This window comes from Schistocerca piceifrons, chromosome 2, assembly GCF_021461385.2.
Source record: "Schistocerca piceifrons isolate TAMUIC-IGC-003096 chromosome 2, iqSchPice1.1, whole genome shotgun sequence".
Lineage (NCBI taxonomy): Eukaryota > Metazoa > Arthropoda > Insecta > Orthoptera > Acrididae > Schistocerca > Schistocerca piceifrons.
The window spans coordinates 111,610,781-111,628,446 of NC_060139.1; the positions used below are offsets into that span (position 1 = coordinate 111,610,781).

At 38.5% G+C, this 17,666-nt stretch overlaps 1 protein-coding gene across 1 annotated transcript in view; it reads left to right on the forward strand.

Annotated features, from left to right (window-relative positions):
- The window catches only part of LOC124776277 (NADH dehydrogenase [ubiquinone] flavoprotein 1, mitochondrial), a 41,609-nt gene extending 38,059 nt beyond the window's left edge, over window positions 1-3,550 (forward strand). Inside the window, exons 8-9 of the mRNA XM_047251181.1 lie at window positions 2,890-3,208; window positions 3,294-3,550. Of these exons, the coding sequence (XP_047107137.1) occupies window positions 2,890-3,208; window positions 3,294-3,377 (403 nt within the window). The 3' untranslated portion in view covers window positions 3,378-3,550. The remainder of the gene's footprint in view (window positions 1-2,889; window positions 3,209-3,293) is intronic.
- The last annotated feature ends 14,116 nt before the right edge of the window (window positions 3,551-17,666 follow it).

Below are 17,666 nucleotides of genomic sequence, written 5' to 3' on the forward strand. Positions count from 1 at the left end.
CTGGCCGTGCACCGAGGCATGTTTAGCCACAGGGTGATCCTCATTACCAACAAACACTGCCTGCCTGTGTCCGTTCATGCGAATGGACAGTTTGTTGCTGGTCATTCCCACATAGAAGGCTTCACAGTGTAGGCAGGTCAGTTGGTAAATCACGTGGGTGCTTTCACACATGGCTCTGCCTTTGATCGTGTACACCTTCCGGGTTATAGGACTGGAGTAGGTGGTGGTGGGAGGGTACGTGGGACAGGTTTTACACCGGAGGCGGTTCCAAGGGTACGAGCCAGAGGGTAGGGAAGGTGGTTTGGGGATTTCATAGGGATGAACCAAGAGGCTACGAAGGTTAGGTGGACGGCGTAAAGACGCTCTTGGTGGAGTGGGGAGGATTTCGTAAAAGATGGATCTCATTTCAGGGCAGGATTTGAGGAAGTCGTATCCCTGCTGGAGAGCCACATTCAGAGTCTGATACAGTCCCGGAAAGTATCCTGTCACAAATGGGGCACTTTTGGGGGTTCTTCTGTGGGAGGTTCTTGGTTTGAGGGGATGAGGAAGTGGCTCTGGTTATTTGCTTCTGTACCAGGCTGGGAGGGTAGTTGCGGGATGCGAAAGCTGTTTTCAGGTTGTTGGTGTAATGGTTCAGGGATTCAGGATTGGAGCAGATTCGTTTGCCACGAAGACCTAAGCTGTAGGGAAGGGACTGTTTGATATGGAATGGGTGGCAGCTGTCATAATGGAGGTACTGTTGCTTGTTGGTGGGTTTGATGTGAACGGATGTGTGAAGCTGGCCATTGGACAGGTGGAGGTCAACGTCGAGGAAAGTGGCATGGGATTTGGAGTAGGACCAGGTGAATCTGATGGAACCAAAGGAGTTGAGGTTGGAGAGGAAATTCTTGAGTTTTTCTTCACTCTGAGTCTAGATCATGAAGATGTCGTCAATAAATCTGTACCAAACTTTGGGATCTGGACTCACAGTGAAGGTACTTCCCACTGACACCAACCTATCAGAACTCCAGAGATGGGAACTTGCCCTACAATATATCCTCTCTTCCCATTACCCACCTGGCCTCAACCTCCGCTAATTTCAAGTTGCTGCCCCTCGTACATCACTTGTTATTCAACAACATCTTTGCCTCTGTACTTCCGCCTCGACTGACTTCTCTGCCCAAACTCTTTGCCTTTACATATGTCTGCTTGTGTCTGTATATGTGCGGATGGATGTGCGTGCGTGTGTGCGTGCGTGCGAGCGAGCGAGTGTATACCTGTCCCTTTTTCCCCCTAAGGTAAGTCTTTCTGCTCCTGGGATTGGAATGACTCCTTACCCTCTCCCTTAAAACCCACATCCTTGTCTTTCCCTCTCCTTCCCTCTTTCCTGATGAAGCAATCGTGGTTTCCGAAAGCTTAATATTTGTGTGTGAATTTGTAGTTTTTGTTAGAGAGACAGTACATATTGGAGATTGATTTATCACGGTACATCATTTTTTTTTTCTGAAATCTGACGAGATTAAACTTTTATGTAATCAAATCGAAAAATAACTTAACAAAGTTGTCAGCAGCCTGCTAATTTTCAGGTTCTTTCCGTATAATATTTTGCAGCCAAGAATGTACTGTGTAATTTTTTAAAACGTATTCTGGTTGATGTGCTGTGAAACCTTCACCCCCAGCCCTACTTTTCTTACACACACACACACACACACACACACACACACACACACACACACACAGGCACACAGCAAGAGCCTCATTCCATTTTAATATTGAAGATGGAAATTTTACATCTAATAGTGGAACTTGAGAGAGTAGTGAATTGTCAGAAGTAGATCTCTTGGCTGATCAAAATAATTACTGTTGTTTGTATCCTTCATCCATCTTCCAGTTAGAGAGCTTAAATGTTATTTCTGTATAAAATCTCTATTTTTTTACGTGTGTCGCATAGCTACCTCATTAGTGAACAGGAAGGATGGCCTAATAATTTTATTCAAATTATAGCTGATTTGCAAGATCATCTGACAATGGGAGATACGTGTGGAACTTATAGTGTAGGTAGGCCAATTTAAGTGGCAAAACTTATCAAAAGGAAATATTCTCCCGAGAAAGCTTTAAAATTGTATGAGAGAATTGCTGGCCATTATTTACTTTCAGCACAGATATGTGTACTGCCATTACACACACTTAAAAGTGCATACACCATCCTAGCTTGTGGAAAAAGTAGTTCCTTAATTGGGGAAGAGAGAGGGAAAAATAGTAAAAAATTAAATACGAGTAACCTGCCCTTTCTTTTTAGTTTATGTGCTTGTTTTGTAAATAGAAATGTCTTTCATATGTGTCCATTGGCAGTATTGTTATCTCTCTTGAAGATATGTGCTGGCCACCAATGTTGTGCCATAATTTTAAGAATTATAATTTTGTGTACATTTCATCCAGGAAACTCAGTACCTCTTGCTATTTGCTGTTTATCAGTTTATGAGAAAGGATGACGACCTATGTCAATAGTAGTCTGTTTTGGCCTTCAATAACATTAGCTAGTCTGCATAATTGTGGCAGTTTATTGTTGCATAACATCTATATTTCTTTAGTCCTATAATGAGCACATAGAACGATTAGTAGCTTTAGTGTACTTGTTCTTATTTTTCCAAAACTTTTTCATCCTTTTAGTTTGTATCTCTAATCATTTATTGCCCTAGCATTTTTGTGTTTGATTCATTACTTCAATTGTTTTTCTGTCACTCAGCTTTTCCCCATGGAATTGGTACTGGTGAAGGTTTTACACACACACACACACACACACACACACACACACACACACTTCGTAGTTTCTTGGCTATTCATAGTTTCTTGTAAAATTATGTATTTATTATAATGCTGGAATTAATATTTGTTTGTTGCCTTTTTCAGTGTTTGTGAAGAGGCCATTATGGATTTTGATGGGCTAGTTGCCTGTCAGACCAGTTTAGGCACAGCAGCTATAATTGTAATGAATAAGCAGACAGACATTGTTAAAGCAATTGCAAGATTGATAGAGTTTTACAAACATGAATCTTGTGGGCAGTGTACTCCATGCAGAGAAGGTATTAACTGGATGAATAAAATAATACATAGGTTCATAACTGGTAATGCTGAACCTGGTGAAATTGACATGCTTTGGGAACTGAGTAAGCAAATTGAAGGTCATACAATCTGTGCCTTGGGTGATGGTGCAGCTTGGCCAGTGCAGGTAAACATAACAAATACATGTATAATGATTATATGGTTACGTAGCTTATATGAAATATCAAAGTAATATGTTTATTTCATTTTAGGGCTTGATTAGACATTTCCGGCCAGAGTTAGAATCTAGAATGAAGAAGTTCAAGGAACAACAACCTGCTGCTGCAAGTAACTAACTATTTATTGTCAGCACAAATTAACTATTCTCCAGGATGCTGACGTTTATTGTGTGTAGTATAGTGTTGAGACTATGCTTGAAATGAATGAAGCACACAGTTAATTTATTCCTGTCTTGTAAAAAATGCTCTTTCGTGTTTTATTGTGTAAAATATAAAATTGTCACAAAATAGTGGTGAATTTTTGTGTGAACTGCTTGGCAGCAAGTAGCATGTAAGTTCTCAAGTCATTTGTTTATAGGACTGTTGTAACTGTATCATTAAATATAAGTTAGTAGGCCCAAATCTCTCAAGAACAAAGCTATGTTCATTGTCTTTTCCCATATGAGTGTTATGCAGGCTAATGTGAACAAATACAGGGGATATTTCTTTAGACTATTTTACAACCCATTGATTTTAAATAGATTGTACTTGTTGTTTAGGGTGTTGTCAGTGATAGAAACATCAGATTACACAAAGCTGTGTCAGTTCCTTCGAATTCAATTGCACCATCCACTGCTCTGCGAAGAAATAAATGTCGTATATCATTTTCACCTTGCAATCAGCAAATTACATCCTATTTATGAGGCATGTTCAGAAAATAAGTACCTTTTTGGAAAAAAAACTCATAAAAACTTTTTTCTTCTCCAAACAAAAATTTATTTTCACGAGAAAGAGCCTCTCCTAAGCTATTTTTATAAACATTTGCCATCATTGTTCAGTAATTTTTCGTAGAGAAAAACCCACTTTTCTATACCCTCTTCGTAGGAAGATGCCACCAATGAAAACAGCAACTGCCGAGAATGTTTTTTGTTGTCATTGCTGTCAAGGGGCTTTCCTCCAAGATCACACTTGAAGTTCAAGAATAAGTGGTAGTCAGAAGGTAAGAGTTCACGTCTGTATAGTGAGCACCCTGCTTCCAACCAAATTGTTGAATAAGGTGTTGAGTGACTCCAGCAGAATGGGGACATCCTTTGTCATGAAGCAACACAATGCATTCCACACCTTTTGTTTTAAATTGTGCACCGAAGTATTCTCAGTGAAAACAATCAATTTTTTACAGTATAATGTAATTGTATAGATAATAAGTTTACTCACCAAGAGGCAGAACACACATATGTAATGCCTAATTATAACCTAGTTTTATATGTGTGTTCTGCTGCTGCTGCTGCTGCTGCTGCTGCTTGATTAGGAGAGTCTATTATCTATCCAATTATTTATGTTGTCAAGTATTCTCAGTGTTTCATCATATCGTACTGCATTGATACTTTTGCCTCTGGAAAGGAACTGAACAAGTGGTGTGCCCTGTGTGTCCAAAACACAGTGCATATGACTTCTTGTGCTGACAACGGTGTTTTAAGTGTTTTGTTTTTTGGGAGATGTGCCTCCATTCAGTCAACCGTTATGGTTCTGGAGTGACATCACAAACCCAAGATTCATCACCGGTCACAATTCTGTTTAAAAATTCATCTCCCTCATTGCTGTATTGGGTAAGAAATATCACATCCATAAGCATGTTTGGAACCCAATGGGAACACAGCATGAGAAAATTTGTGACTATCTCCTGTAAAACACCATTCCATCACTCAGTACATTTTCACCATAAATCTCTACGTGTGATGAATTTCGGCTGGTTTGATGTTCTGTGTGTTCAAAAACCATATTACAGAAAGCCCTTCATTGTTGGTGGGCTCAGAGATAGTCTTAAATATTTTGTACGATTGCTAACAAATGTAAACTCAATCAATCTGGCAGTGACAGCATCAGTGGAAAGACAATGAACCAAAGAGATGAGTGTGGAACTGTTACACTATTGCTGCGGTGGTGGAAGAATGAAACTGTACTCAGTTTCGGAACATGTCTCGTACAAGACTTTTAAATGAGGTATACAGTTGAACCTTCCATGAATAGAAACATTATCTTCACCCTATAAATTTATGGCTCCATAATGCCACTTTCCTACTGTAAAAGCACATACTGAAGGGGAAAGTGCATGCAGCAATATTGTCTGAAAGTTCTTACACTCAATACCAAATGTTAATGTAGTGTTTGAGTATTGTGGTTAGCAAATTGATAATGTATACAGTGAAACCCTACTTTTACACTTTAAAAGGGAATTCAAAAAAAAGGTGTAAAATGTGGGAAATAACATCTTAAGCTGTAAAAGTTACTTATAGGATACCCCTTGCATTTTATGTAGTATATATGTACATAACCAAAACGGCCTTGCTGTGCTGGTACTGCGAACGGCTGAAAGCAAGGGGAAACTACAGCCGTAATTTTTCCCGAGGGCATGCAGCTTTACTGTATGATTACATGATGATGGCGTCCTCTTGGGTAAAATATTCCGGAGGTAAAATAGTCCCCCATTCGGATCTCCGGGCGGGGACTACTCAAGAGGATGTCGTTATCAGGAGAAAGAAAACTGGCGTTCTACGGATCGGAGCGTGGAATGTCAGATCCCTTAATCGGGCAGGTAGGTTAGAAAATTTAAAAAGGGAAATGGATAGGTTGAAGTTAGATATAGTGGGAATTAGTGAAGTTCGGTGGCAGGAGGAACAAGACTTCTGGTCAGGTGACTACAGGGTTATAAACACAAAATCAAATAGGGGTAATGCAGGAGTAGGTTTAATAATGAATAGGAAAATAGGAATGCGGTTAAGCTACTACAAACAGCATAGTGAACGCATTATTGTGGCCAAGATAGATACGAAGCCCACGCCTACTACAGTAGTACAAGTTTATATGCCAACTAGCTCTGCAGATGACGAAGAAATTGAAGAAATGTATGATGAAATAAAAGAAATTATTCAGATTGTGAAGGGAGACGAAAATTTAATAGTCATGGGTGACTGGAATTCGAGTGTAGGAAAAGGGAGAGAAGGAAACATAGTAGGTGAATATGGATTGGGGGACAGAAATGAAAGAGGAAGCCGCCTGGTCGAATTTTGCACAGAGCACAACATAATCATAACTAACACTTGGTTTAAGAATCATGAAAGAAGGTTGTATACATGGAAGAACCCTGGAGATACTAAAAGGTATCAGATAGATTATATAATGGTAAGACAGAGATTTAGGAACCAGGTTTTAAATTGTAAGACATTTCCAGGGGCAGATGTGGACTCTGACCACAATCTATTGGTTATGACCTGTAGATTAAAACTGAAGAAACTGCAAAGAGGTGGGAATTTAAGGAGATGGGACCTGGATAAACTAAAAGAACCAGAGGTTGTACAGAGATTCAGGGAGAGCATAAGGGAGCAATTGACAGGAATGGGAGAAATAAATACAGTAGAAGAAGAATGGGTAGCTTTGAGGGATGAAGTAGTGAAGGCAGCAGAGGATCAAGTAGGTAAAAAGACGAGGGCTAGTAGAAATCCTTGGGTAACAGAAGAAATATTGAATTTAATTGATGAAAGGAGAAAATATAAAAATGCAGTAAGTGAAACAGGCAAAAAGGAATACAAACGTCTCAAAAATGAGATCGACAGGAAGTGCAAAATGGCTAAGCAGGGATGGCTAGAGGACAAATGTAAGGATGTAGAGGCCTATCTCACTAGGGGTAAGATAGATACCGCCTACAGGAAAATTAAAGAGATCTTTGGAGATAAGAGAACGACTTGTATGAATATCAAGAGCTCAGATGGAAACCCAGTTCTAAGCAAAGAAGGGAAAGCAGAAAGGTGGAAGGAGTATATAGAGGGTCTATACAAGGGCGATGTACTTGAGGACAATATTATGGAAATGGAAGAGGATGTAGATGAAGATGAAATGGGAGATATGATACTGCGTGAAGAGTTTGACAGAGCACTGAAAGACCTGAGTCTAAACAAGGCTCCCGGAGTAGACAATATTCCATTGGAACTACTGACGGCCGTGGGAGAGCCAGTCCTGACAAAACTCTACCATCTGGTGAGCAAGATGTATGAAACAGGCGAAATACCCTCAGACTTCAAGAAGAATATAATAATTCCAATCCCAAAGAAAGCAGGTGTTGACAGATGTGAAAATTACCGAACTATCAGCTTAATAAGTCACAGCTGCAAAATACTAACACGAATTCTTTACAGACGAATGGAAAAACTAGTAGAAGCCAACCTCGGGGAAGATCAGTTTGGATTCCGTAGAAACACTGGAACACGTGAGGCAATACTGACCTTACGACTTATCTTAGAAGAAAGATTAAGGAAAGGCAAACCTACGTTTCTAGCATTTGTAGACTTAGAGAAAGCTTTTGACAATGTTGACTGGAATACTCTCTTTCAAATTCTAAAGGTGGCAGGGGTAAAATACAGGGAGCGAAAGGCTATTTACAATTTGTACAGAAACCAGATGGCAGTTATAAGAGTCGAGGGACATGAAAGGGAAGCAGTGGTTGGGAAGGGAGTAAGACAGGGTTGTAGCCCCTCCCCGATGTTGTTCAATCTGTATATTGAGCAAGCAGTAAAGGAAACAAAAGAAAAACTCGGAGTAGGTATTAAAATTCATGGAGAAGAAATAAAAACTTTGAGGTTCGCCGATGACATTGTAATTCTGTCAGAGACAGCAAAGGACTTGGAAGAGCAGTTGAATGGAATGGACAGTGTCTTGACAGGAGGATATAAGATGAACATCAACAAAAGCAAAACAAGGATAATGGAATGTAGTCTAATTAATTCGGGTGATGCTGAGGGAATTAGATTAGGAAATGAGACACTTAAAGTAGTAAAGGAGTTTTGCTATTTGGGAAGCAAAATAACTGATGATGGTCGAAGTAGAGAGGATATAAAATGTAGACTGGCAATGGCAAGGAAAGCGTTTCTGAAGAAGAGAAATTTGTTAACATCCAGTATTGATTTAAGTGTCAGGAAGTCATTTCTGAAAGTATTCGTATGGAGTGTAGCCATGTATGGAAGTGAAACATGGACGATAAATAGTTTGGACAAGAAGAGAATAGAAGCTTTCGAAATGTGGTGCTACAGAAGAATGCTGAAGATTAGATGGGTAGATCACATAACTAATGAGGAAGTATTGAATAGGATTGGGGAGAAGAGAAGTTTGTGGCACAACTTGACCAGAAGAAGGGATCGGTTGGTAGGACATGTTCTGAGGCATCAAGGGATCACCAATTTAGTATTGGAGGGCAGCGTGGAGGGTAAAAATCGTAGAGGGAGACCAAGAGATGAATACACTAAGCAGATTCAGAAGGATGTAGGTTGCAGTAGGTACTGGGAGATGAAAAAGCTTGCACAGGATAGAGTAGCATGGAGAGCTGCATCAAACCAGTCTCAGGACTGAAGACCACAACAACAACAACAACATATGTACATAAAAGGCATCAAAAGACTTGTCAGGGACTTTATTATCTAATAAATGTTTATTATCTAGTAAAAACCACTGATGTAACTGGAATTGATAACTGTCTGGGAAGTGGAGACGTTTGACTTAATTTCAAACATCATAATCGATGTTTTTGGAAAGCCTGCAGCTGTCATTCATAATTTAAGTAATGAAATACTGCACTAGTTACATATTTTTTCATGCTTATCATGATGCGTATTGAGAATTTTTTCCCGTTGTCAAGTGTAAATATGTAAATAAGTATTTTGTATGGTGTTTGAATATGTGTTACTCTGCGTCTCTTGCACTGTACTTGTATTTTTGAGGTCATCAAGTACTGTGCCTCATCAGTTACGTAGACCCCCCCCCCCACACACACACACACACACACACACACACACGTGCACACACATAAACACAAACTATCACTGACATTGTTTGTTTGTGTAACGTTACAAAAAATGCATATGTAAATACTGCACTTGACAACGAGAATAAATTTTTGAAATACATTTTGCTCAGCATGAATACAATACATAACCAGTGCTGTGTTTACACTAAAAACATTTGAGCAACACAGAGTGAATGACGGTGTCGACTAGTGCTCCACATGGCCATACGCCAAAACACGCTAAATATGGTTCAACAGAGGTGTCACGATGATCACAACAATCACGAAATTGCATTTGCACAGTAGAGACATTTTGGAAATGGTTGTGATTGGCCATGATATCTTCATTCGAATGAACCTTGTTAGTCCCATCAGCCACCATGCCAAGTAGAGCTTGGCAGTGGCGGGAGATACGGCACGAATTGTTAAAACTATTACTCATTTACTGGTTCAGATCCACTGAATAGAGTGCCCTGGTGTCAAGAAACTTAACCACTTAATATTTGTAAACACTATTGGATGGCCAACATTATGCAAGCATCATATTTTCGCCACAAAACATTTTTTTGTAATGCGTAAATCGCGGGAAAATTATAAATATATTGACACAAAATCAGGTGCAAATTAACATTGTGGGCATAGGAAATTTGACAGGACTGTTAAGAAATGTCATAAACAGCAGGAAAATGTTAATTCTGGGAATGTAAAAGCAGGGTTATACTGTGTTTCTTCTGGGTGAAACGCATAATGCTGTTTCTCCAGAGAAAAAGCAACCTGTAGCACTTTACGTGAAATCAGTGTTCATTTGCAAGTTTGAAGTGATAATCTCCCCTTCCCAAAATAATGTAGCATATTTCAAGTTTATGAACTTGAAATTGCAAATGGGGTGAGTGTGGTTTTAGTGGCTGTAAAGTTGAGCAGTATTTCACCAAATTTTCTCACTAATGAAATAGTTTTATGTATTCCCACTCACAGCTCATCAGTCTTCACATTTCATAGTTTGTGGTTCATTAAATTCTCTGCTCTCAAATTTTCATTAAGATCTTTTGATATGAACTCATTGTGCATTCTTTACTGTCAACAGAGATAATGAAAAGAAATATTTTATGAAATACACACATTCTTAGTAAACAAATGCACCTTGAATGGCTATGATTCCCACCAAGGACAGGAAGCTATGTGCTCTGAAGTACATCTTTCATACCCAGAAGAAAATGCATGCCTTTGTTGTGCTGTGGGAAGCATCCAGCACATGCACAAAGCTGAACAGGAAAAGAAAAAACATTGTGCTCATCACAGGCATAACCCCTGCAGAATTACCGTATTTACTCGAATCTAAGCCGCACTTTTTTCCGGTTTTTGTAATCCAAAAAACCGCCTGCGGCTTAGAATTGAGTGCAAAGCAAGCGGAAGTTCTGAAAAACGTTGTAGGTGCCGCCACAACTAGCTTCTGCCGTCGAATATATGTAGCGCCACACAGGCATGCTTTGTAGGCACAAAGATAAATACTGGCACCAAAACCTCTTTCGACCACTGCATTTTCATACATTATCCAACGAAGTAAATACAAATTCCGTATTGTTCATCTTAGAATGTAGCAGCATTTCGATGTACTACGAAAATCGGACTGGCAAGACTGTTCGGAATGTTTGTCAATAAGGCCAGCTCTAGGTTCTGGATTTTTTCCTACCTGTGAGAAGAGATGGTTGCTAATAGGAAATTTTCTGAATTGTGAATCACATGCAGTATTCTCTTCACCATAAGAATAATACGAATATAAACATTTTGCCATGTATTGTTTCGTGTTTGCTGCTATCTCATTTAAATCCTGCCTGCCTAATAAACTACGAAACTAGAGTGAGACAACAGCAAATGCGGAAGAATATACATATCATGTCATGTTTATATTCGTATTATTCTTATGCCTAATAGTGATACAGTCTGAAATGAATTGACTAGATTTTTAAATGTAAGATAACTCTAACTTCTGTGCAGAAAGGAATGTACTAAAGAGGCGCCTGCAAAGATTTTCAAACGGAGAAAAATTTTCGCTAAACTCTCGTTCGGAACATCTTCTATCACACGCAGTCTATTATTTGGTTCTTGTTGATCATTATCAAAGAAAGCAGCAGTGGAAGTAACAACAAATAGCAGTTTTTTGCCATTGTTTCGCTAATGAGACTATTCCTCTCTCTCTCTCTCTCTCTCTCTCTCTCTCTCTCTCTCTCTCTCTCTCTCTCTCTTTTTTCTCTCTTTCTCTCTTTTAAATTGTAAGCGGCGGTAGCGTGCACAAAAGCAAGTCATGCCGCGAGCGGTGACAGGCCATATACACTCATTATCAGAATGTCACAAACAATGCACGACACAGTATAGTAATGCATTTACAGCTTAGAGTGACGTAAACACCTATAGCAAAGAGAACGGCACTTATCAGATCAAAGAAAAATAAGCAATCAATTCAAACCAGACAAAGCTCGTGAAAAAGGAAGGGTACCCGTACAAATACGGACGGAGCGCCTGACGCATAGCAATGGCTACCTGGTAAAGCTTAACTGCTAAGCTTACGACTCGAACTAAACTACTGTAGCTCTATTGTCATTCATTCGACCTAAATTGTGTCTCATATTACAACGGACCAACTTTGTTTCGATTTGGAGGTGTGGCCCTAAACTTTTCTTTCCCCTTGAATTTCGATTCTCAGATTTCAGGTGTGGCTTAGATTCGGGAAAATTTTTTTCCCTTGATTTCGAGTCTCATTTTTCAGGTGCGGCTTAGATTCGAGTAAATACGGTAACTGTTAGATTTCTACAGTGCTGTACCATACTGGTAAATCTGTTTTACGGTCATCATAGGTCATGTATTCCACGCCTTAAATGCAGCTGCTCCGGGATGACTTTGTGGAAGAGGCCTTATTTGTGTGTAATTGATTAGTTGTAGAAACTTACTGAAGGTTGGTCGGTGTCCCAGGCTGCTGACTTGCAGTCTGATAAGGAAGCAGCTTGCTGTTGCTGAACAGGCAGTGCATCATCCTATGGTGGTCAAGTCCCAAATCCTGCCACTCTGTCTTCGGCTCTGAGAACTACTGTGGTCTATCCCATTAGACAGGCAATCAGATATGGAGACAGCACAAAACTGAATACAAATAAAGAAACCAAAAGATATAAATATAATGGCATATTAAATTATATGTGGGCAATACCATTATGTATTAGAGGACATGCTTGATCATGAGTCTGGTCAGGGTGGTAGGAGATGCATTAATAACAAGCATTTTTAATTCCTTTTGATTCAGTGAAAAATAAAATGTTTAAATCCAGAACTGGTAAGTAAAAAACTGTCCACACTCACTCATCTGACACATTTTCTGTAATTTAGGCTCTTACTTGTTTCACCTGCAGAATCTCTTCATCCATTGGGAATCAATTTTCTATCAGCTGAACAGTCACATGTGGCAACAACATGGAGCTTTGAGGCAATATTATAGTTTTAGGGAATGTCCATGAGCTCAACAACCTGAGGTCTACAGCAGCTGAATGGTCAGTACAAATTTTCTATCAGTCTAAAGGACCACTTGTCATTATTATGACCCAGACCAAACAACTGGTTATTTTATAAAGTGTGCGTGCTATTTGATGCAGTTAGTTTCATGTAACAGTTCCCGTTGACTAATTCTGGAGTGTGAAGCATGACACACTTCAACACTGAACTTACAGTAAAGAAATGTCATTATTTTCTTCTTGCAAAATTAAGAAGTTTAAAGCTGTTTCTATACTATTCTAGCAACATTCTCTGTGAAAACTAGTCAAAGAAGTGAAGGTCCGTGAAGTCTAAAATTAGCTTTCAAATACAGGTTAATGTAACAATGTGGACAGTCGAGCCCACACACTGGGGAAATTTAATCGAAATACTCGAGAAAAATTGTCCTGCAAAACAATTAACAGCTGGTCTCTTTCGTAAGGAAACTTCTTGGTAGTAATTAATGAACAGCTCTGCAACACTGTTAGTTTTTGAGTAGAGTGTATTTATGTGCCTGGAACCTACTTAATTGCGTGCACAAATTAAGGAAATACATTAACACTATAAGGATGGCACACTGTGTTTGTAGCATATTTGCCTTTGGGAAGTGTTACAGATGTCATCAGTAACTATTTTTACGCGACTGTGAAGTGAGATGTGTCGCTTTTCCTGGTGTTTTTAACTATTTGTGATGCAGTTTCAAGTGCCCAGAAGTAAAAAGCCTGTAATGGTTATAATAACGAGAAATATCTTGAGCAATTAGCTGTTTCAACTGGGAAGGTATGTACACTTTACAACAGAGCCCAGTTTTTATCTTAGTGTGTAGAATATTTACAACTTAAGAAAATAACAATTAAAATTATTTTCATATGAGACTGACTATATAACAAACACCACAGGAAACTGAAAACCTCTTACAATGCAATATGCCAGTAATCAGTTTTCTCAATCATCAGTCCCACTGAATTGTACCCATCTATGTTGGATATTAGTAGTTGTCAGTGCAGTGTGGGAGATTGCTCCTTAAGACAATCTGCAACAAAGTAAATGTTGTGTAAAAAAGTTGGAAATGGATGACAATTACAGAGAAATAACATGGAGGGAGATGGCACATTGTCCATTGCTCACTGCTGTGCTCACCGTACATCTTCGCCAGTACAATGCCAGCTCATCCCTACAGAAGGAACTCGCTGAATCATTTTATGCGAACTTGTTTCTTTTCCAAATAGTCTGCAGGATGCAATAAAAATTAAATTGAACAATGAAATGTATTTCAGATATTAAAATGTGCTGTCTGACATTCATACGTGTAAAATATATCTAATGAATGCAATACACAAGATACTAACATAGTGAAATTGACAATGAGAGAGAGTAAATGAACATTTTTACTTTAGAGAGTTTGAATTAATTCATTTATGTGAACAGTTAAAAATTTGATGGTGCAGAATGACTCATTGTGTTGCTGAATGTGCTGGAGTATTAATTAGTCAGATGAGGAATCAATTTAAATGCTAGGAATTATACAATATACTCGTGGTTTAGCCATGCACGTAATTTTGAATCTGTTTGTCATACAGTTCTCACTGAGTGCAGCTTTCAATGTTGTTTGGCTTTTGTTACATTAATGTCGTCCTCAAAGATGGCATACATTTATATACTTTATACAGAATGGGAAAAAAAATTCCAACATGAAGTTCAAACCAGATAGGGAATGACAAATTGAGCTAGCTTTGATTGCACAACTATAGCCATGAACTGGCAGCCTGTCAGGTACAAGTGCATAGAATTTGCCCCAGCTAGTGTCTTTCACTGACGTACTGTACATCACCTTAGATTTGGTGTCAGTGATTCTCAAACAACACAGACAGTACTTTTGATGGAATATAAGTAATGAAAAGGCTAAAGATAACAATTCGACGTATAATTGATGTGTTGTGTGGTGATAGGCACGTAACCAGACATGCAAATATTGCTTATTTTCAGTCTTGTACTAGTTCAGGTTTTTCTGCTTCTCTTTGATGCTCTTGACAGATCAAACAAAACGTGCACTCCTTTGTACATGTTCAGTAGCCTGGTTGAAGAGTGAGTCACGTTTCTGATCTTTAGTCACTTTTTAAAAAAAAATGTTTTCACCTTTTTCAACTTTTGGCACCTTTAGGAAGGAAATAAGTTGTTTACTTTTGTTTCCAAGTATATGCATTGATGTTCATTCATTCAGTGCTCCAATGTTGAAAGTAGATAAAATCTAACCTGAGGGGCTTCTGAAATTTGAAATACCTTGTATTTTTCACAACCATTATTAGCATCAGTTATTCCTCTATTACGACTGAGTCTATTTTTATTCCAGTTTTTAATGTTGCTGAAGTAAGAAGACTGCTGCTATGATACTCTGTTCAGTTTTGAAAACAAATTTTTGTGAGATGAAGAAAATGCAGATTCTGTAGCCACTGCCTTTAGAAGACAGATAATTTGGAAAGTAAAGTTCCTGCTTGTGGAGGGAAAAGCTAGCGAAAGTGAACTGTGTTGCAGTGTGTGTTCTTGCTATATTAATTTTGAGACAGAAGGTTATCAGGCAATTTTTAACCACTCAGTTTCAATTAAATATATGTGTAACTTTGAAATTAAACTTGGATGACACCAGTTTCATTTAGAAGTTTCTGATGAGACAGAACCTTAGAGTTCAGTATGTATGTAAACAACGCAGATGTTAAGTACCACAACTGAACTGATCAGACAGTGAAATCAGTGATTCCAATCACTCTATGGACTCATCAAATGATATTTTTAATGTTTTTAAGATGATGTTCCCTGGTAGTGTTCCCGGACGTTTTTCACTTTTGTTCAAGAAAATGAGATACCTAATAACTAAGGGACTGGCACCATATTTCCAGGTACATATGTTCTAAGGTGCATGTTCATCATATTACACATTGAGTTCCGATGAAACTACCAGTGTTAAAGATAAAAATGAATTACAAATAACCATTACATCTTGATCAAAGTGTAAGTTGTTACATGCAGGTGTTGAGTGATTCCAATTGTGACTTAACATTTTAATCAAAGGTGTTTTGTGAAGTGCACAGTTTTACTACTAGTTGCCAATCTTTGCATTACTTTAAAGTTAGTTAAAAAAATTTACTGGGAAATCTTCAGACTACATCTTTTCTTTATGTCTATACATTGTCACCATTCAGATTAAATCATTTGTCATCTCTCTTACCAAGTTGATAATGGTCAGCTGCTTCAAATTGTGTTGCCTGTGATAGCAGCAGGCCTGTGACAGCATCTTAAAATTTTTTGGTGGAGATGGTATTGGTAGCCAAGCCATCTTTTGATGTGGTTGAAGCGGTGGAAATTGCTTTGATATGAGCCTATTCTCTAGGGCAAATGTTCAAAACATTTACAGTTGAACTATAGCAACAACTGTTACGACTGCCAGGCAATGTGTGGCCAAGCATTGCCACACAAAAACTAACTCCGGCAATTACTTGGTTTCAATGGATCTTCTTAGTTTTCCTAATGTCCAAGAGGACACTTCTGAATTAGTTACACTTCAACGTTCCATAATGCCCACAACCGAGGTCCTAGTATTGTACTAGAAAATTGTTGCATAATGGCCATTCTTGGCAAGCGAAGACAGTGTCAAAGATGAAACCTGATAATAAGTCCTGTTTCTGTGTTCACTGCAATTTTATTATGCCAATGTACATTTCAAAGCCACATCTTCACTAGGGTTTTCTGATGTTGAACCTTCATTGCAATGTCTAAATACCATAAATGCCTTTATATGGAGTTTGTTAGTATATTTTCTGTTTGATACCTGAATGAAGCAACTCCCAAATGTTTGACTTGGTGACATTGCAGTAATAGTCCACAACAGAATGACCTGATGGTGGAACTGTGGCTTTAAAATATACATTGGCACAATACAAAGTTGGTATTAAGTTTTTTTGTGGTAGCCCTAACATTTCTCGCTGACAGTTTGTTGAGCTTGATCCACATCATTCACTGTTTTGTCTGCATGAATGACTACTCGTGTATCAAACAGCTCAGCTTTATGTCTGTCTGACCATTGAGAAATCTCAAGCTGCTTGTAGACTGGTCATCTACATGACAGTATCTTGCTACCCTGTAAGTACCCACACGTGCAGTACATTACTGTAATAAAGGTCTCACCACATTCCGTTATTGCTATACTTTGATTCATTTGAAATTATGTAGTGTCTGACGTGCTTGCTGAATTGCAGAGATAATTTTAATGTTTTAAAACCTTCACATGATACATTGTTTCAGACTTGAGTTTCTGGAACATTTCGTTGGCTTTTTATGATGTAGTTATTCGTCAGGTGCCCAAGTTGTGGGTCATTATCAGGTATGGACTGGTGCTAGGATGTTGAAGTTCAACACTTTATTCCCATGGAGGTCCCACATGCCTGCGTATGACATCAGATCCTAATCAGTGGTTATGGAAATCTGTGGTATAATTCAGCATTATACAGAGTTTAAACAAAGGGAGCCTCTAACCAAGACATACAGCTTCTCTGACTTGAACATAAGAAAAAAAATCCATTGGAATTTAAACTGTGGACGATTACTACATGCATCTCAATGGTATCACCCCAGCAAGGCCTGGGATCTTATCCTTCAAAACAAATTAAAGCCAGAATGTAATGATCAAAACATGACTATCAAACAAGAAGTCAGCATAAGAATGACTGAGCAGAGAGAATGAACTTAGAATAGAACATTTGTTGCAACACTGTAACAAGCTTGAGTAGGGGAGGACACTAAAAGGCAATAAAATAGTGATCCAACCTCCTGACATTAATTCATCAGTGTCTTATCATTTTGGTCACTTGACTACAATGTGTGTGTCGGTAATCATGTTGCTGTGTGCCCTCCATTAAAAAGTTATATTGAGTCATAACCATTGCAATCTGTTTTTCTGGGAACGGGAACTGTATCTATGCTAGAAGCGCACACAGACTGCTCATACCTAATGGTTTCCACGAAACAAAAAGCATGCTGATCATCCATTTCATTGAAATGTTGTTTCAGGAAGAATTTGAGACAATTGT